At 34.5% G+C, this 13,226-nt stretch overlaps 2 protein-coding genes across 2 annotated transcripts; both read right to left on the bottom strand.

Annotated features, from left to right (window-relative positions):
• Window positions 1-9,846: 9,846 nt before the first annotated feature.
• On the bottom strand, window positions 9,847-10,419 carry LOC131659202 (uncharacterized). The gene has a single exon (XM_058928427.1). The coding sequence runs from the start codon at window positions 10,417-10,419 to the stop codon at window positions 9,847-9,849; it is 573 nt and encodes a 190-aa protein (XP_058784410.1).
• Window positions 10,420-12,213: 1,794 nt separating this feature from the next.
• LOC131659201 (uncharacterized) lies at window positions 12,214-12,663 on the bottom strand. The gene has a single exon (XM_058928426.1). It carries the CDS (start codon window positions 12,661-12,663, stop codon window positions 12,214-12,216), a length of 450 nt encoding a protein of 149 aa, XP_058784409.1.
• Window positions 12,664-13,226: the final 563 nt, after the last annotated feature.

Here is a 13,226-nt window from a genome sequence, read left to right as displayed (position 1 = left end):
TTGAAGTCTGATATACCAGAATTTCAAAAATGACATTTACTATTTCATCGAAACATTTTTTTTTTGAATTTGTATGTATCACTAGGTGAGGAAAGAAGTTATGTTGTTGAAAATATTTCCAACCAATTATAGCTCAATTTCTTCAGCAATACAAAATTCCCAAATTACCCTTATAGCATGTAGCAAGGTCTTAGAGTAGAAGATGATCAATAGAGTGCTCTCAGCTAAGCACACTGACATCCTTGAATGTTGGGTTTAAACCATTTTTCCACAGTACAATGTCAGGACATATGGTTGAACATTGTATTCTTCTAGCATCCAAAACAATTGAGAGTAATACCCTCTTAGTATAAGACATAACCCTTATTCAAGATCTGGATTAGCTTATTTCAGTTATAAGGGACACAAATTGTTTCTTGAGAAGAAGCAAATTATCAGACTTGGCTCATAATTTAGCTCATAAAATCACCATAAATAATTATTTCATATTTGAACCAATGGTGATACAAAACTCCAAATAATCATTTCTCTTACATAAATAAGCTGAGCTCTAGAGAAAAATATTAATAACTTGGAAGTTGTCTGATTCAGTTCCTGTAAGCTCTTTCAGAGTCAGTCTCCTTTTTTGAGTGCCGATTTGTTTAGATGATGTTCCAACATCTTTATGGACATCAGGCATTTTCTCCATGACTGAACCATTGACTAGGTTCTGGAGTCTTCAAAAATTATGCTATCAGTAGAGTATATCCTTCTGGTATCTTGAAGGAGATGATGAAGATCTTTGATTTTTCTTTGTTATGAATTAATAGGAGATTCTTAAGAAAAATCATTAGCAAACTTAAGGACAAGCCTTCCACCTTGTATTAATTTCCTTGGACCCTTGGTAGGAGGTTCCAGGACTTTGTCAACAATCTGATGATGCCACTTCAGTATGAAAACTATGCTTCATCTTAATTTTGATGAGTAAGCATGTACATGAGATTGTGGATTCTTGTGGAACCCCACAAGGAATAATTGTTCTTAGACTCAGTTCCCTTATTAGTCTTCATTCATCTTATTAGTGACTAGACAATACACCTTGTCTTCTTAACTTGGTCACATAGGTGGCTTATGATTATCATACTAGTCATTAATTCTTTCAGCAAATACAACCTTAACAAGACTAGTTGACTTTGTCCCATTAATTAATTCAGAGATGGAGTGACATTTTTGGGATAGACATATATCTTGAGAATAAGGAGGCATAATACACTCATCCTTTCCCATAGAAGTGACATTTTTCAGTTCAAGCCCCTGTGAATAACTTGAGAATTCTGAGGTCACATATGATGTTAATACATGTTGTAAGACATCATTGACTCAGCTCTGCCTTGAATAGAAACATATTTATGCCACTTAAAGATTTTCTCATCTTGTCAAAGCCTTGAAAATCAAACCATATCCCTTTTAGGTTTCTAGTCATCTTTAGACCTTGAAAATTTTCTCAACATACTAGAATCAATTGTTCACCATTCTCACAAACTTGATCATGATTTCAAGTTTAGAGTTCAAAGAGATTACCTCATCCTGCAGGTCAAATATAATATACCAACAATATTTCTTTACAACCTGGAGTTGAGAATTAGTTACCTTTTGTTTTTCATCTTGTATATATCTTTACTTGATGCAACTAACTTATCATGAGTTAAATCTTAATTGCAAGAGTTCACAAAAGAACCTCACATTCTTGTCAAGACATGTATAAAATCAGGATCATAATCCTGAACAGCCCTGGAGATAGAATGCCTCTTCAGATGATTTTTGAGAAATGAAAGGAATTATGCCAAAGTAAGTCCAAAGCCTTCACATATTTATTTGATCCAGTTTTACTTGACCATCAAGGATCTTGCTGATGATACAACAAATGTTCTTTACATCTAGATTTGTTCTTCTACTTACCCAAAACCTGATAGCAATGTATAATAGCATTGAAAATAGCCCTTTATCAGAGATTTGGTAACAACCTCATGTAGAGTTGGAGATAAAGGTCATGCTCTTTTCTCTCAAAACGCTTGGATGTGCCTTTATGAGTGGACTTGAGAATCTCCCAAGTATTGTTGGTCATACCACTTGTGATGATCAGGATGAACAATGCTTATTAAATCCTTTGGTTACACCTGCAGAGGTACAAGCTTGACAACCTTCAAGATTCTGCTGTCCAACGATTTCCTGAATATTATCATTCTAGATTTTCCAGATACATACAATACCAGAAAATTATCTCCAAGAAGCTCACCCAATAAACAAATAGGGTGCCTGCTCTGATGCCAATTGAAAATCTCTGGTACATGGTAGAATCATATTAATCCTGATGTTCCAACATCAGAACATGACATCAAGACATATGTTATGGCATGTGATCCCGATACCGAATAGTAGTATTCATCTATAACTTTTGCACACATATTAATCATACAATGCCAATCATCACAAATCTCAAGTTAAGATCAAAATCTTAACTTAAACAATGTCAGGGAAGATGTCTTGACATCATCTACTGACATATTACATATTTACCAACTTGAAAGATATGCAGAAAGCAATTGTAGAATGGTAAATAACACGGAGGAATTGTTAACCCAATTCAGTGCAACATCACCTAATTTGGGGGCTACCAAGCCAGAAAGGAAATCCACTATTAGCAGTATTAGTTCAAAGCTAAACAATCTTTGTTTACAACTTCTCGCCTAATCACCACCCATCGCTACTTTTGCCTAGAAATCAATATCTAGACCTAGGAAGTCGACATCCCATTTTCAATCACCGCAGTGATAAAACAGTCACACACCCTATGACCAAGGGAACCCATATAGAAAAATTACAGTTTCCAATAAAGAACTTAGTTAAGCACTTTAACTAAGAACAATACTTGATCTTGATTAAAAGCTTTGATTAAGAACAATACTCAACTCTCTTGATTAAAAGTTTCAAGAGTGAGAGCAATAACTTGACTAACAATCAAGTAACAAACAGTCTACCACACTATATCAAGGGATACGTGGGTGACTAGCACACACACAAAGACTCTTAAAACGACATATCTAAGACTCCCCTAATTTCCAATTGTTAAAATTTATCCTTGCGTTAGGTTAGGATTCTCTTTAAATAGATTTTAGAAATCCATGGGCTTTGAAACCTTTTGCCCTAATTATTTTTTAATCCATATGCTAAGGACTGCACCAAATCTGTAGAGCCCTCTTTTAATCTTAGAACAAATCTTTAAGTTTCCTAATTTTTTCAATAAACCAATATTAGAAACTTTAATTCTGATGTGATTTGATTTTAAACTTCCAGATTTAAATCTTCTTGACCTATGAATGTTATTGAGATATATCTTGAAAGAAATATCACAAAACCAAATCAAATCTGTCAAGATTTAATACAGTCTGTACTGATATTGTGGTTTTAAATATCATGACATCTGTTAGAACATTTGTCTTCAATATACACCCAAACTTTGCTGTATCAATATAGTCAAGATGTTACAACATCTTTCTCAGCATCTGTCAAGAACCATGTTTCAGCAAAATTGTTGCCAACCACAAAACCATGAAATTAATAGGAATAATAGAGGATTTCTCTACTTATAGACCAAATTAAGGTTCACATTTAGAAACCTTCCATGGGCGAAATAACTCTCATAATCAATTATGCTAATCTACCATTAAACCCTAAAAATGGAATGTTTTGATTCTAGTCGTTGCCAATATTAAGAGACTTGTTCCAGTACATTTTGAGCATTACAAATTGAAATAATCAATTATAGCTATAGGGCTAATCAATTATTTACTTGCAAACAAGCTTCCTATTGATCACATAGTTTCCTAATAAGTTAGATAGGCCTTATTTTTAGGTGATTTTAACAAATTAAGAGAAGTTTCTCAAAGGTTTTAAGTGTGTGTGTGTGTGATCTTGCCATTGTAAGATTCTGATCACTAAGACATACATGACCATGCGAGCTTTCATACTTTCTCTCTCTTAACAACTCTGAAGCTTCAATTTTTGACATCATTATCTTTGACTTCATCACACAAAAACTTTGAATCTCTGGCTTGATGGAGTTGAGATGTGTTCAAGTTGATTACCACTATTAGAGAGTTAAGAGAGCAAACATTCAAATAATCTTGAAACAAAAGTCTTCACTAGAACATTGTTGAATAGAAGAGAATACTTCAAATTGATAGCTTAATAAACATCTTGGTACTGAGAGCAACTTTGACTGCTTGAACTATTAACAAGAGATAAGAACTACATTAGATATCGTTAGATATCAATTATTGTTATCAGTAAAACCAAATAGTTGATTACAACTTTAACACCATTTTGAATCATCTTGACGATATCTATAAGTACATAGATCCACATTGTAATATTCAAATCTCTAATAGATCAAGTGTAACATTGATACTTGTGTAAACTAGTGCGATACCTGTGCATGCGCACGGGTACCTGTTGGTGCCGTGTCATTTTGGTCAATTAATAATTTTTTGTCTAATTAAAAGTTTTGTAAATAGGTGTGAGTGTTGGATAAAATTTTTTTTTTATATATTTTAATTATGCAAACCAATTAACCTTCAAGTGTTTTCTAATTGTATATGTTTTTAGGACAGTATGTAAAGTATGTCTTAATATGTGTAATATTAGGAGTAAAAGAAATTGTGTAATATATTTAATGTTTAATCCTGGTAATATTAATTTATTGTATAAAATATTTAATTGTGTAACAAAAATGTAAATTTGTTGTATTTAATAAAATGTAATGCATAAGGTACTACATGATGAAAGGTCCATACATCACAAATATATCACGTGTGTTATAATAATTAAATAATATATTTAATGAATCCCAACAGTTATAAAAAGTTTTTGGAAACATAATAGGATACCAAGAGTCAGTAGTGGTACACTGCATTTTGTCTCTTTCGTTTCTAGAAATAGAAGTACTTCCGAAATAGAAGTTTCCTAGGTTGTTGGCCATTTTGGATCCGTTTTGCTTACTACTTCGCGGAGCAGAACAATGGCGAGGTCCGACCGGAAAGTGGAAGATAAAAGGTACGTCTATGGTGTTTTTTTCATCTTTAACAGTGACACTGTATATTTCTTCTTGCATGGGTGTTTTTCGTCCACGATTTTATGGTTTCTGTTAGTTTTAGAAATAAGTCTGTAGTATTGTAGATATGGAGTTCATATGGGTGTTGTAATATATAATCGGTAGTAGAATACTGTTGTTGTTCATGCATTGTTTTTGTTTGGTACCCATTTGTGTTGTTGTCTTGATCGTGTAGATTTAATCATTATCCAACTGATTGAACCACATTGCTAATAATGTTTGGTATGCATGCAGTTGCTCATCTAAGAAGGTTGTCAGTATTTATGATTCCAAGCTAAAAGAACTATATGCTGACTACCTTTATGGTGAGGAAGAGCATGAGGAGAAGACTGGGAAGAGGTCTAAGCTGATATCCTTTGAAGACTTTTGCTATATGGTGGAACCAGTTTGTGTTGATAATAATAAGGATGGGGGTGATGACATAGGAATGAATAAGGAAGGAGAAGTTGTTGTTGGTCGTGACAAATCAGACGTGCAAACATCTGTACCCGGTGATTTAAAATTGTAAAACATTTTAAATTAGTCAGTATGTTCTAAGTTTATAAAGTCTGTAATATTTTGATATATTATATAGTTGTGTGCAAGAATTGTTTTCAATTTAAGGTCTTTCTATTTTCTGGATTTTTGTATGTTTTGATATTGTTTTTATGTTATTGTGATTGTTTTTCATATGCAGTTGTTTAGAAATTGATGGTGGGAAGGGAAGTGGTGTGACTGTTGCCGGAGAGGGTTTGAAGGCAAAATCTAGGAAGGCTAAATTTGTGTAAGTATTCTATTTTTAGGGCATGTATTTTGTTTATTTGAAAGACAGCTGTTAGTGTTTTTGATGATACACCAGATATGTTAGCTCAGATGATGAATATGAAGGTCTGTTTGAAAAATATAGTGTAAATCAGATGCAAGTTGTCAAATTATTGAAGGATCCTTCTGTCGATGACCGCAGCTCTGATTCGGATGGGGATGACTCAGGGGATGAAGGATACGGTGTGTACTACAGTTGGAAGCTCGAGGTTAAAGATGGACAGAGCATGTAGACTAATGTGCAGGTAATTTTTTAGTACTGTGATTTTATATGTGTTAGGATATAAAACATATGGACAATGATTTTACATTTTACATGTTTTGGTTGCAGTATTTTCCTGTTTGTGTTACGAAACACTATCTGCTGTGGAATCAAAGAGGCATTGAGCTTATAGACGAAGATACTCGGAAGAGCTATTATATGGCGATTGGCTGCCCAAGGCGAAACGAAAAGGTGTTTAAGAGGGAAAAATTTATGGCCGGAGGATGGCACAAGGATGTGAAGAACAGGGATGTCCGAAATGGAGATGTCTTGTGGTTCACAATAGAGACTCCTCCGAGACGTCTATATGTTACGTTGATCAAGGCTTAGGGTGGTTTGGATTTGGATGCGTAATATTGAATCTGTTTTTTTTTGTTGTAATATGTATGGTATGAACAGTCTGGTTGGTTTTAAACAAGAACTATTTGTTGTTAAGTTTTGGTGTGATGCAGGGGAAGTTTATGTTTTTTTTTATGGTCCTGTGAACAATTTTATAACAATTGTGAATGCAGTTTTCTTTGTATTAAATTATAAGATACCTCTGTGATCCTTATGGAAGTCTTTTTGTTTTGAATGAATTATATTATTGACTCAAGTTGCCATAGATTATTGTTCTTGAATAATTTATAAAGAAGTTCCAATAATAATGTTACATTTATATGGTGATTTTTACATTGACCTAAAACTAGGAAAGATAATTTGTTAGTTTGGGCTGTCCTTTTTATTAAGTCTCAAATAGTAGAATTATTTTTATGTTCCAAAGATTATGTGGTTTTTTGTGAACTTTAGTATTTGTTTCTTGGTATATGATTTAATGTGTTTATTTTTAATTGAAGTTTAGTGTTTATATTGTTGGAGTTATTTATTGGGTGTGTTTATTAGTTTTAACATAACGCTAAACGTTTTGAATTAAGTTGCTATTGAAAAGAATGACCAAATTAAGAATTTCGGTGGTTGTAATAGATGAATGGTCAGGTGTGAGTAGTAATGGGCTTTTAGTGTCATTACTGTTGAACAGAGGAATATATTACATCATATGACGTAGGAAACATTTTGTTGGTTTGGATACGTTACATTGGTTCGTTTTTTAATATAAGGTTTATGCCCTCAAAGGTTTTACGACTACTTTTTCAGAAGTTTGGTGGAGGTATGACTGAAATGGGTGACAACACTTCAATGATTTCTAGTGGAAGGTGATTTTCTGTGTGTAAATTTGTTTTGTCATGTTCACGGGATGGTCAGCAAATGCTGATACACGATGGTTTTTTTTCTATTTGCATGTTTATTCGATGATTCACGTTTTTATTAGAAATTATATACTGATTATTAAAAGTGTTTATTTAGCAGGAATGCAGCGAAGATGGAATTTGAAGAAACATGGGATAGGCTAAAAATGAAGTTTTCATAAAGAGGGTGTTGGAAGAGAGGCGAATTCAAAAAGAATGGAAGAGAAGTTGGAAAATGTTGAACATTGGGAGGGAGGTTAACGGGACGCCTGGCAGTGGCCGTAGAAGAAGTGCTCGTTTATGGCGGAAAATAACTGGGAAAGATATTGTTGTTGAAAGTTCCACTGAGGGGCAACGTGATAACAGTTTGGCGAGTGGAGATGTGGCTGACAGGAGGTCTTCTCCAGTTATGAATGAAAAAGAAAAGAGGAGCAGGAGGGTGGAATCCATCGATACCAAGGAAGAGGATGGACACAAATACTATTCCTGGTGTAAGGTTATCGATTCTGTCAAAGTAGCTTCTGAAAAATGTGCTTGTAAGTATATTAAGTTAGTTATGTTTGGGTTAATTTTTGTCGAACATTCTGGTTTTTGAATTTCCACTACTTCTATTTAATTTGTATGGTTAAATATGATACATTATATGGCATTGTTGCAGCAATTTCCTCAAGAAGTCATCCGCAACTGCTTGGACAAGCGCTATACGCGCGTCTTGTTTCGTGATTCTGACTTCAAAAGGGTATTCAAGTGTAAGCTTCATTATTCCAAGAGAGAGTATTGTGTTGAGAGATATCTTTGGAAGGGTTGGTGCGAATTTGTGAAGGAAGGATGCATTCAGGATGGTGACCGGCTGAGATTCGTAATCCGTGACAAACCTTGTACATCAGTGGAACCTGGAACACAAATGGTAGCTGTGGCAGTGGTCAACAGATCCAGGTGTGGATGATTGTGTTTAAATTAAAGGCAAAAATGGTAGTGGAAATATGAGTGTGTTATGTAATGACAGTTTTAGTAATAAGTGTGTGGCAATAGTTATGTATTAGCTGTGGTGTTGTGTTTGTTTTTTGGTGCCAGAAGGTTGATGTAATTTTAACATGGTTCTTTATGTTTCATGTTAGTTGTTGGATACGTTTTTTAATATGTTTACTGTAATATTATTTTTATTGTGTGGTTATAATATTAATAGATGTGTTTTATAAGATATTTTATATTGAATGTTTATACCTGAAATTAAATGTGAATGTTACAATATTGATACCATATATGTTTGTCAGTATGTTTGGTTCTATAAATAGACATAAAACCTGATTGAAACAGAAATAGTTTCCAGTGTTTTGAGTTTCATACAAACACAAGTTGTGTTGTTGGTTTATACTAAATGGATAAAATAGGAATTCTCATTCATTCCAGACAGATTGATTGTTTTTTAATTGCCAAAGTATGTTCACAGGTATGTACAGCAGTTTCTTGAGTAAATAGTTAAGCATTGGTGTTATGTTGTTGTATATGATAAAATTATCTCCACTCATAAATTAACTATTGTAAATTTGAAGATGTATCCTGAAATTGATCCAGAATTCACACTGAATTACGATGACGAATTAAACAAAGGTTGGAGAGTGCTCAACAACCAAGGTGTCCACCATGAGTTGACCTTTAATAAAGTTGGTGATCATCCGATGATAATAAGTGGGTGGTGCTTGTTGGAAGCATATTATGCTTTTCCTGCGGGCGTTATCGTGGAATTTGGTTATTATGGGGACAATAATTTTGGAATTAACTGGTTTAAAGAGGTGGCAGATTGGATGGATTTACCGTACTTTCACAGCCAATACACATTTGATGACAACATTCATTCGTTTGTTGTTACAGTTTCTCAGTCTTCATTAAATGAAGGAAAATTAGTTTAGTAACTGCTGGTCATACTTTTCAGTTTTTTTGGTTAAGGTTTAATTAAGTAATAGTGTGAATTAACAGTTTGTATTTGTATTGCAGAAGTTGGGGTTAAATACTGCAAGAATCTTGGGAAGTTATGGGTACGAAGCTCTTGTTTTGTGTGGGGACAGCGGTATGTCCACAACAATGAAACTGTCAAACATTCATGATCCTTACAATACGGAGTTAGGTCCTGGGTGGGATGTTTTTTGTAGATGTCATACAATCGATGCAGGTGAATGTATTGTATTTCGAGTTGATGTCAGATGTCGTTGTGCAATATGTTACGTTTATAGGTTTCCAGGTTAATATATTGCAGTAACTGGCAGATGTCACTATAATTGTTTTTGATGTTTTTTAGTGTTTATCTATAAGTAAACCTTAAAAGTGATTGAAATTTAAGAAACAGTATAATAAAAGCAACCTGATGTGAAACAATGTGAATGTATTCAGATATGGTACAAAGAGAGGAATTATATATGGTTGAAGATCTCCTTGTAAACTACATTTGTAGTTGTTGTTTTAACTTTTGCATGTTGATCATGTATTAATATTTTGATTCCTTGTTTTGTTGTCACTCTTGATAGTGCAACATATATTTGTCCATGTGTAAAAACATCCCTTGGTAGGTATAGACCAACATTATCCAAAGACTGTCCTTGGGATTTATTAATTGTCATGGAATATGACACTATAATGGGGAACTGTCTTCTGTTGAGCTTGAACGACCATGGTGATTGTGAAGGTGACATATCCATTCGTGGGATGTAAACCTGATTGCCACAGTTCTTTCCAGCTATTATTGAAGCTTCAATAACATGCGTCCCCAATTTTGTTACTATCAACCTTGTTCCATTACATAGTCCTTCCGACTGATCAATATTCCTCATGAGCATAATTGGTGTTCCAACCTTTAACTTTAAATGATGGGTAGGCAAACCAGATGTACAGAGCGAACTGAGAAATTCTGGAGTTAGGATATTTACCACCGTGTCGTCATTGATTTCAGACTTATCAACAGAATTGGAGCTGTAGTAATCCCGCATGTCTCCTGTATGAAGAATATAATGAGTTAAGTGAAATAAATATAAAGAGTTGATTTTTTTAAAGGTTGGTGACAAAGATGTAGACCTGGCATTAAGTCAAGGATATGATTGTTTATTTTGTCCATAATTTCTAATGTAGAAGCAAGAATTGCTCGACCCTTAAGGTATTGGATTGAATGCTAATTGTGAATAAAGTCAGGATATGTAGCATCAACAATGGCGACAATTGGGTCTTCAAATTGTGTTATCAACAGGTCAGGTGGAATTTCAAAATCAGCCACACCGTCATTGGGCTCAGATACCTTTCCTTCGCCAATTCTTAACAACCATTCCGAAAACTGTTGAATTTCATTTTTATCATTTTCTGTCGGACCGGATTGCAGTCGCATGTTTTTGGTTATTGTTAACACTTGAACATAATTCCATATGTAAGACGAATTTATGGCAGAATGTACAATATCTGAACGGCTTCCTCGAGGGACAACAGGTAAAATCTGTCTGAAATCACCTCCAAAAACAACAACTTTTCCACCAAACATCTCCTTTGAGTTACTGTATGTAGACATTACATCTCTGAGAGTTCTGTCAAGTGCTTCAAAAGCATGCTTGTGTGCCATTGGAGCCTCATCCCAGATAATTAGTTTAGTTTGTCTAAGAAGGTCTCCCATATCATCATTGTACTCAATTTTGCAAGTAGAATTATCTAGTGTTGGCACTGGTATCTTAAATTTTGAATGCGCAGTTCGACCTCCTGGCAACAATAATGACGCTATACCATTGGTTGCGACTGTTAGACATATATCATGTTTGGACCTTAATGCTGCCGCCAGTGTTCTCCACGTGTATGTCTTACCGGTCCCACCGTAACCATGTAGGAAGAAGACTACACCATTCTGTGAGTCGAGTGCTCCCATAATTTTTTGATACATAGCTCTTTGTTCATCTGTGTCAAGCTGATCAGTAAGGTCTTTCACAAAAGGGTGATTCTTCAATAGCATAACTACCGATATATTTATTACGAATCTCTAAACAATAAACCAAACAAACATTAGTATTATAAAAAATAGTTAATAATATTATCAATTGTTTACCTGTAAGTCCACTAAAGAGATTTGTGAATTTTGTCTTTGTTTTTGCAATGTCATAATTGCGTTCATCATATATCAGTCTATTACCTAATTGTTGCAGAACATATCCATCTGGATAAAGGATTGGTTTGAAATCTTTTTGTATCCTTTTATTTTATTGAAGCAGCTTTTCTATTTCAATCAGCGTCAAATTTTGCAATTCCGCTTCTGTGAGAACCAATTTCGTTTTCAACATTATAAATAAGAAACTTATGAATTGGATAATAGGAGAGATCAATTTGGTTGTATTTATATATATATATATACATAATATAACTGCAACAATAATTTATGATATATTGTTTAAATTTACACTCTTAAAAACCTGTATTTAAAGCCAATTGCCTTTGAGCATGTAGGACACCATCAGATAACAGCTCCCATGATTCCCTCCAAACATGTGCTGGGCGATCAACAGCGCCTGACAATAGCATGACCACAAATAGTTTTTGGACAAAATGTCCACAGCCCCATTGACCGGCCGCTTTGAGAGCACCAATATATTCTTTGTCATCTTCCAGAAATCCCATGGCGAAGCATGCATCTCTAAATGTTTCATATTGGGTGTTACCAACCTTGCGAATTTCTTCATAACTTGTTGGTCCCTTGACTACCGTCAACATCATCCGCAGGTAAAAAAGTTCACCTGTTGTTGGTGGAACCCATATCAATCTCCCAATGGTGAATCCCTTTTTGCGGGGCCTCCTCTCCCTTTCTCTTTTGTGGTAAACAATTTAGATACAAATTGACCATAAGTGAGTGATTGTGCCTCAGGATACTTTGAGTTTGCAGATAGCCAACCAGTAAACATGGAATCAGTAACACTTGCATTCTCCAAAACATTTTCCATGCGACCGCGATCAGTGTAGTAAACAGCCTTTTCGCCTACCAGGTGGTAAAACATACACTCAACTGCCGGTCTTCTACCATGAATGTGAAAGGAGTTAATTCTCCAGCATGCTTCACATGGTGAGATATATCTGCAATCTAAGTAATGTTTTATTTCATCAACCGGTTCGTTGTCGTTTGTTGACACCGAAGCTGTTATTCTGTTATAGCCTTTGCTAATGTATTTGAAAAGATATTTGATCGAAGTGCTCTGGTTACACCATTCCATGTTTATATGTGCGTTATATTTTAGGAGAAATCTTTTGTTATAAGGTACCACATGTCGGTTGTCCAATGTGATACCATTTTTTTCAATAATGTGTGTTTTTGATCTTCTCCTATAGAGGGGATAACCTTCTGCATCAACAATAGTTTCCTCGTTAAACTTCTTTGGAAAGTATTTAGAGCATTTACCATTTTCATACAGGTTGAGGTTGTGCGCGCCACTCCACATGGCCCATGCATCATGTTAGATTTAACCAAGGCATACAACCTCGGATGAAGAGCAGGGTCTGGTATTTCAGCACAGATGATGTTGTCAATGTTAGATGGTGTGGGGTATTTGCTCTGAGGATGTAAGAAAATCAAAATATGTGCGTGTGGCAATCCCCTCTTCTGAAATTCAATAGTGTACATAACTATAAATGTACTAGTTAGTTAATATGTAATTTCAATTTAAGAAGAAGATGTTAATTACTTAGAAGAACATAAAAAAGCATACTTACATGCCAAAACTTTCCCTAGAACATGCTTTTTTGTTATATCTGCAATGAGTTCGTCAAATTTGATTTT

This window comes from Vicia villosa, linkage group LG3, assembly GCF_029867415.1.
Source record: "Vicia villosa cultivar HV-30 ecotype Madison, WI linkage group LG3, Vvil1.0, whole genome shotgun sequence".
Taxonomy (NCBI): Eukaryota; Viridiplantae; Streptophyta; class Magnoliopsida; order Fabales; family Fabaceae; genus Vicia; species Vicia villosa.
Note: the sequence above shows the minus strand (reverse complement) of the source record. Positions and strands in the feature narration are given on the sequence as shown.